The sequence below is a fragment of the Nanorana parkeri genome, unplaced genomic scaffold, assembly GCF_000935625.1.
Source record: "Nanorana parkeri isolate BGI_ZX_2015 unplaced genomic scaffold, ASM93562v1 scaffold758, whole genome shotgun sequence".
Classification (NCBI taxonomy): Eukaryota; Metazoa; Chordata; class Amphibia; order Anura; family Dicroglossidae; genus Nanorana; species Nanorana parkeri.
This window is the reverse complement of record NW_017307026.1, coordinates 568,399-576,706: the sequence shown is the minus strand read 5'-3', so window position 1 is coordinate 576,706 and position 8,308 is coordinate 568,399. Positions and strand designations below refer to the sequence as shown.

The 8,308-nt window shown below is 38.6% G+C and overlaps 2 protein-coding genes across 2 annotated transcripts in view; both read right to left on the bottom strand.

Moving 5' to 3' along the window:
• Positions 1-2,374: 2,374 nt before the first annotated feature.
• Positions 2,375-3,328, bottom strand: LOC108793553 (olfactory receptor 1020-like). The gene has a single exon (XM_018564530.1). It carries the CDS (start codon positions 3,326-3,328, stop codon positions 2,375-2,377), a length of 954 nt encoding a protein of 317 aa, XP_018420032.1.
• An 830-nt stretch (positions 3,329-4,158) lies between these two features.
• LOC108793552 (olfactory receptor 1020-like) overlaps positions 4,159-8,308 on the bottom strand; it is an 8,772-nt gene continuing 4,622 nt past the window's right edge. Inside the window, exons 2-3 of the mRNA XM_018564529.1 lie at positions 7,554-7,620; positions 4,159-5,120 (exon numbers count right to left, since the gene is read on the bottom strand). Of these exons, the coding sequence (XP_018420031.1) occupies positions 4,159-5,120; positions 7,554-7,620 (1,029 nt within the window). The remainder of the gene's footprint in view (positions 5,121-7,553; positions 7,621-8,308) is intronic.

Genomic DNA, 8,308 nt, shown 5'->3' with positions numbered 1-8,308 from the left:
ACTGCCAATGCGCCAACAATCTCTGTAAAAATTATCTTTGGTCTTTACCCCTTTCACGGCCTCTGATGTACGTCATAAGCCCTTGGCAGCTGGCCCCTTTATACAGACTCTGACTCATGTTTACATGTGTAAAGCCAACTGTCTGCTTTACACTGGAAGCAATTCTGGCGGCTGAGCTGCTGCCAGATCGCTTACAGGGGCCAGTTTAGTGGTAAATTACAAAACGATATACAAAGAACCTTTCATAATAGCTTTTTTAAATATCTTCTAACATATAGCAGCTGGCATCCAGTAAGCACTGCACTTGTTGAGTGAACATATTTATACAAAATGATATGCAGTTAATTACAGGGCCCCAATTTATACATGAAAATTAAATTAATTTTTTTATTAAATAATGTGTTTCTGTTGTGTAATGGTATCAGCCAAATGATCAGACCAGTGGTGATGTGCAATTTCTACTTTACTAGACAATGAAAATCAACATAAATTGCACAGGGGATCATATGAACAGGGGTTTACAGTACAAAACGTTAATATGAACAGTATGGAAAACTGGGATAGAACATATGAAAACAATTCTACCGCAGTTCTACTAATGGCCACTAGTCGGCAGCAGCGTGTTCTGAGTTCAGTTTACTGAGAGAAAAGAGAGATAAAGAATCTCACGTGTCCAGGATTGGAATTGTTCATTCAACAAACTGTTAGCTGAGTGGATCTCCTGCTGGCACAGACTTCACACTGGCACTGCTGCTGCTGGGTTCAGTCAGGAGGTTCTGGTGACTGTAGATAGGGCCGCCCCACTGCATGGACAGCTTCTCCAAATGGACTGTAACAGAGTCTTCTCCAGTGATTGGGGCTTGGACAGATGCTGCGTGCTCTTTTGCTCACTGCTGGCGGTCCGCACACCAGACTTAACAGGGGAGGACCCAGCACCTGGGGACAGCTCACTTGCCCAGTCACTGCTGTCTCATCAGACAGGGTCTCTCTGAGCACAGGAAGCTGGGAGGAGCTGGCATTTATATCCCCTGGACATGTTCAGGAGCTCAGGCGATGCTGGTAGCCCAGAGGATTGTGGGGAGTTGAGTTAAAGGGACCTACACCTGAATCTGGATAAAGGAGCACGCCACTACATTTCTACAATGGTATTTTGATAAATCTATCCGTGTACTAATTATTTGATTAAATCTTATAATATATCTCATAATATATATCAGCCATTTGGCCTTTCGGTCTTTCAATAATTCTCATTACCTCTAGCACCTGTCACATGTTAAAATGAGCCATTCAATTGAACCACATTGGTTTACAGCGCTGGCACTTCCAACTCACCCTGAAATCTGGTGTGCAGAAGATTATGGGAAGTGAACAAAATGACAGGAAGATAAATTTCAGATAATTATTCTAGCAAACAAATTGTCTACAGAAATTCAATTGTGGGAACCTTTTTAACACAATGAACAAATTAATACTTTTTTTTGCATACAAAATTTTGTTTTAATAATAAGTCAAGGTGTTTTCATGTAAAAATAAAAGTCAGGCAAAGGGCAGCACTGTAAGGGCCATGCTAATTTTAACCTACTTTTTTTTTGGTCAGAAATATTTCTTGAAGGCTAGTGTTATCTATGTTTTGAGCCAACCTGGTAAAATTATATAAATAAATAAAATCCTGTAGAATATGTCTTGTTTCAAATAAAACAAAAAATATGTTTTATAGTTTTGTTTTTTTTCAACCATCACAAATACCTTGTAAAATGTTTGAGATGCCAAAATAGTCTAAATAAATTATATTCGTTGTTTTGACACATATATTTTGTTTGTTTACACCACTTAGCTGTGTAAAGTTTTTTTACCTTCAAAGGGTTAGCACCAAAAAGGAACACTGACACGTTTTATTAACGCCATTGCAAAGTCTATTCAAATTCAATAATATCCTAAATAAAGGAAAGTGGTTCTGAGAAATATGGGTAGGGTGGCACTGATGACTCCTTCTTAAAATGCTATTTTACTGGCCAGCATGCTGATCAGGAGGCTTTTATATTTTCTAGATAAGTACTTTTCAGTGCTTTTTAGTGTTTTTGGATGCAGGGCTGGTAGGATAGGCTCCCAGTGATGTAGTGTGGGGGTGTAGCAGGTGGGAGCCTCTGACAGCAGATCAACTGCAAAAGAACCTGCAAGTTCTATGATGAATTTGAGGGGTGCTATCATTTATTGTTTTACCCCTACCAGCAAGAGTATTATTGATGCCCTTCCTCATTAGCAGCCCTACACTATACACAATGCCAGCAGAATGTGAACCAAGTATAGTAAACACAGCAGCATTATTTAGCCGTATTTCATGTTAGGTATAGTACAAAAACCTGTACAAAGCATGCTAGTAGCTCCTTTTACAAATCTGAAAAAAATTATATTTGTTGACAATTTTTCTCACAGCTACTTTTACTTCTGTATTTCTCAAACTGTAAATCAGTGGGTTGATAGTTGGTATTACTACCGCATAGAATACAGAGATGATTTTCTCATTAATCTGCAGATAGTCAGATGGGGTTCTAAGATATGCAATAATCAAAGAACCATAAAATATAGAGACACAGGTCAGATGGGAGGCACATGTGGAGAATGCTTTACTTCTGCCTGATTGAATGCTCAATATAGCAATCAGGATATTGATATAGGAGTAGAGGATGGTTGACATGCAGATGGCAGCTGTAAGTCCCCCAAAAATAAATATAATTACCCTATTAAGAAATGTATTAGAACATGCTAGTTTTAAGAGGGGTGGGATGTCACAGTAGAAATGGTCGATTACGTTACCTTTCCAGTATTTTAATGCAAATGTAAAACTTATGTGGATGGTAGAGTTTAGAAACCCTGCAAAATAGGCTCCGCACACCAGAAGCTTACACAACCTGCTAGACATAATAGTTACATACAACAAAGGCTGGCGTATTGCCACAAATCTGTCGTAAGCCATCGCAGCTAATAGATAGCTCTCTGTGGTCGCTGAACCTCCAAAGAGCAACAACTGTGTGCCACACTTGGCAATGGTTACAGGTTTTACTGTTCTGGTTAAATTTAACAGTGTGTTTGGTGTTATAATGGATGTATAAAAAATATCGAGCATCGCCAGCTGACTGACAAAGAAGTACATTGGAGTGTGGAGTCCAGATTCTAACTGAATAGTGGCAATAATGCCCACATTTCCTAGAATGGCAAGAACATAAACAGCCAGGAACACAAGGAAGAGTGGAATCTTTAGGTTGGGATTGTCAGTCAGTCCTCTGAAGATGAATTCTGTATCTGTGGTGTGTGTACTGCAATTAATCATTGGTGCAGCTGTGGAGAAAAAGGATAAAAAAACATAAGAATGGTCTAGCATAAAAATCTACCTGAATAGAGAATTTTTTTAAAAAGTTCACATTTATTTATAAACCACCCAAATAGCACCTCCATCGTATTATTAGATGTGGCATAAAATAATGATAAAATCATTTTTTTTTTTTTAATACTTGACTTTCATTTTTTTTTTAAACTTAACATTAATGCTATCACAGAGGGGCTAACAAGCCCCCTATGTAATAGCAGAGAGGACGTGACAGGTCCTCTTTATGGAGACATCAGTGTAAAGTTTTTTTACCTTCAAAGGGTTAGCACCAAAAAGGAACACTGACACGTTTTATTAACGCCATTGCAAAGTCTATTCAAATTCAATAATATCCTAAATAAAGGAAAGTGGTTCTGAGAAATATGGGTAGGGTGGCACTGATGACTCCTTCTTAAAATGCTATTTTACTGGCCAGCATGCTGATCAGGAGGCTTTTATATTTTCTAGATAAGTACTTTTCAGTGCTTTTTAGTGTTTTTGGATGCAGGGCTGGTAGGATAGGCTCCCAGTGATGTAGTGTGGGGGTGTAGCAGGTGGGAGCCTCTGACAGCAGATCAACTGCAAAAGAACCTGCAAGTTCTATGATGAATTTGAGGGGTGCTATCATTTATTGTTTTACCCCTACCAGCAAGAGTATTATTGATGCCCTTCCTCATTAGCAGCCCTACACTATACACAATGCCAGCAGAATGTGAACCAAGTATAGTAAACACAGCAGCATTATTTAGCCGTATTTCATGTTAGGTATAGTACAAAAACCTGTACAAAGCATGCTAGTAGCTCCTTTTACAAATCTGAAAAAAATTATATTTGTTGACAATTTTTCTCACAGCTACTTTTACTTCTGTATTTCTCAAACTGTAAATCAGTGGGTTGATAGTTGGTATTACTACCGCATAGAATACAGAGATGATTTTCTCATTAATCTGCAGATAGTCAGATGGGGTTCTAAGATATGCAATAATCAAAGAACCATAAAATATAGAGACACAGGTCAGATGGGAGGCACATGTGGAGAATGCTTTACTTCTGCCTGATTGAATGCTCAATATAGCAATCAGGATATTGATATAGGAGTAGAGGATGGTTGACATGCAGATGGCAGCTGTAAGTCCCCCAAAAATAAATATAATTACCCTATTAAGAAATGTATTAGAACATGCTAGTTTTAAGAGGGGTGGGATGTCACAGTAGAAATGGTCGATTACGTTACCTTTCCAGTATTTTAATGCAAATGTAAAACTTATGTGGATGGTAGAGTTTAGAAACCCTGCAAAATAGGCTCCGCACACCAGAAGCTTACACAACCTGCTAGACATAATAGTTACATACAACAAAGGCTGGCGTATTGCCACAAATCTGTCGTAAGCCATCGCAGCTAATAGATAGCTCTCTGTGGTCGCTGAACCTCCAAAGAGCAACAACTGTGTGCCACACTTGGCAATGGTTACAGGTTTTACTGTTCTGGTTAAATTTAACAGTGTGTTTGGTGTTATAATGGATGTATAAAAAATATCGAGCATCGCCAGCTGACTGACAAAGAAGTACATTGGAGTGTGGAGTCCAGATTCTAACTGAATAGTGGCAATAATGCCCACATTTCCTAGAATGGCAAGAACATAAACAGCCAGGAACACAAGGAAGAGTGGAATCTTTAGGTTGGGATTGTCAGTCAGTCCTCTGAAGATGAATTCTGTATCTGTGGTGTGTGTACTGCAATTAATCATTGGTGCAGCTGTGGAGAAAAAGGATAAAAAAACATAAGAATGGTCTAGCATAAAAATCTACCTGAATAGAGAATTTTTTTAAAAAGTTCACATTTATTTATAAACCACCCAAATAGCACCTCCATCGTATTATTAGATGTGGCATAAAATAATGATAAAATCATTTTTTTTTTTTTAATACTTGACTTTCATTTTTTTTTTAAACTTAACATTAATGCTATCACAGAGGGGCTAACAAGCCCCCTATGTAATAGCAGAGAGGACGTGACAGGTCCTCTTTATGGAGACATCAGGGGTCTATTAGACCCCTAATGTCACCTAGTCACGGCAAAAAAGCTGATGAAGCAGAGATCTGTTTCATCATCTTCTCTGGCTACAGCGCTCAGAGAAATGACAGCCTGAAACCGTGATGTAATACACATTACTTCCAAGTTTAGTGATCAAAGGGGAGATCAGCCGCATCCTCTGATTGAAGTGAACAGTAGACAGTCGCATAAGGGGTGCCATCTCTCTGCTAAGCAGTCATTTTAATTTTTTTTGCATTGGTACATGTTTCCCAGGGCAGTGCTCAGCTGTTCGTGCCCTTTGTTTCATAATCATAATTAATAATCCCTTGTCTATTAATCTTGAAAATGGAGAAAAAGTATTACCAAGATTTGGGCTTCAAATGCACCCGCAAATCAAAACCAAGTAAGTTTGCCCATCACTAACCACCAAGAGAACAAGCTACTGTACAGACTGAGGCTGCTCACAATCTTCCCTTTGGGATCTGTAATCTGTAACTGGTGGTCTGAAGGGAGGTGTTAGAGGTGTTGGACATTTTGGTGCGTGTAATGGTGCAATTTAATTTTGTAGTTTCATTTTTCATTTTGCACAAAAAATCTCGGGGCCAGGTATTGTTGAATTTGCATGACAAACTACAGGCCTGTCATCCAAAAAGGACATAAAGAAAAAGTCAGTACTCAAGGTATTTAAGCACATATATTTTTTAAAGTAAGTATTAAGACATACAGTATGTAAAACCTTACATTTCCAACATTACTCTACCCTTCCACCTTTCACCGAAGCCTTATGTGCAAACCAATGACAGTTATAATTGTATAAGCATTTTGTCCTTTCTAGTTCCTTCAACTTTACATACCCATTTTCTGCCTACCCAGACTTTAATTAAAATACTCAAACCAAAGAATGTATCAGAGCAGGCTCACCCATGAAGTTGAAGTTGTTGAAGCTAACAAACTATACTTATTTTGGTGTTTGTTGATTGTAGTAACTTTCAGTCATAAACCTGAATTTGCAGACTTTGATGGCGTCAGAGCCGGCATCTTTATACACTGTTACTTTGTATAATGCAAACACAATACAAAATTAGAGCAATACTGTAAAAATTTTGAATTTGCTAAACAAAAAAAGAGGATGCTTAGTATTTACAGGCTTTATATTTGTTATTACCCTGCAATAAATAAAGGAATTATACAAGTAAAGATCAATTAAACATAGCAACAAAATTGAGGGTTTGAAGGTATTATACACCACATAGGACTACAAGACATTTTATACAAAGGATAAAATATACCAGCTTTAGTAATAACATTAACATTCCTATATTAAATATACAAAATCATATAAAATCACCCCTCCAACCATGGTCGAGCAAACTCCAACAAGATCCTCAGCAAGAATAACCGTACAAGGTATAAACCACACTTTGTGAAGTCACAACCGTGTATGAAGCCATGGCAAGTTCAATGACCAATAATATAAGAATTTTAATGTTAATAATAAAGCTGGTATATTTTATCCTTTTACAAATGTCTTGTACCTGTGTGGTGTATGATACCTTTAAAGCCCCAATTTTGATAATACAGTGGTACCTCGGTTCACATACTTAATTCGTTCCACGATTCTGGTCACGAACTGATATGGTTGCGAACCGAATCAAACTGTGATCAGACCGCGATCTCCACTAGAGGAAGCCACGACCATGTGTCAGAGCAGGGAAGATGGCTGCGGTTGTGTTCGTCACCCGATGCGAAGTTCGCGAACGGAAGCAACATTTTGCTGAACTTCCTGTTTGTGAACCGAATTGTTCGCGAACAGAAGCGCTCGTGAACCGAGGTACCACTGTATGTTTATTTGATCTTTATATATGGGGCTGTGATATCTATATTGCCCTGCAGGTTTTGCCAATTCATTCTTGACTATACAAGTAAAGAATATATACATAAATGACCAAATTGAAATATGTATGCACTGCAGTTACTGCTACAGCTTTCACAACTCCATAGGACTGCACATATTACATGAACCAGAAATGCTCCAGTCAAAATAAAAAAATAAAGCTTTAAAATGCATACAGGGAACTGTCTGCTTGGGGTTTTAGCCTGAGCAGTTCACTTCTATTCCGTTTATTAGCAATCTGGTTATCGGAAGACTCTTACCTGTTTGTGATGCAGGAGAGCGATTTCCAAACACTCCAACTGTAGACTCCTTCCCCACACTGAAAGCCTAATGAATTAAATAAATCCAGGATTTAAAAAAATTATCTTTGCAGTGGGGCTACCCCCACACTGCAAGGGTTAACTGCTCGTTTTTATATAGGGGTGAAAATAAAGGAGATGCTCCCCTGATTCCTGCAGCAGTAACCATTCACATATCTCCCCCTCCACTCCGTCTGTGGTATGTCCCTCAGCGTCTTCATGTATAATAGACCTGTATTGGATGTGATGACATTACGGGTCCTTAGACCGCCAGAGCCTGGGAGAGAAGAGGCTGCAGGGACCAGTCTGGCAGCTAGGCAGGACCAAAGATCGGATAAGAATTTATTTTTTATTTTTGCCCCCAGAGAAAAACGAGTAGTTAACCCTTGCATTGTGAGGGTAGTTAATTTTTTGAAATCCTTGTTCTTAAACTTCATTTATGTATTGTACATGCAGAGGGAAAATCTGGCAAGCTAGATGCTGTGTTTATGCTTCTAGATGCTTTAAATTATGCATGTTGACATGTGTTTACATGCACCTACATGTATTTATGTGCGTTTTGGTCCATCTAGATGTTAAAATCGATTCCTAGATGCACCTGACTTCTATTTTTTGAAAACACAAATAAACTGACTGCAGAGAAAGGCATCTAGACGCAAGCTGTGAATAAACCCATTGGAATTGGAGGGAGAGGGAGGGGGGGGGGGGGTGTGGGG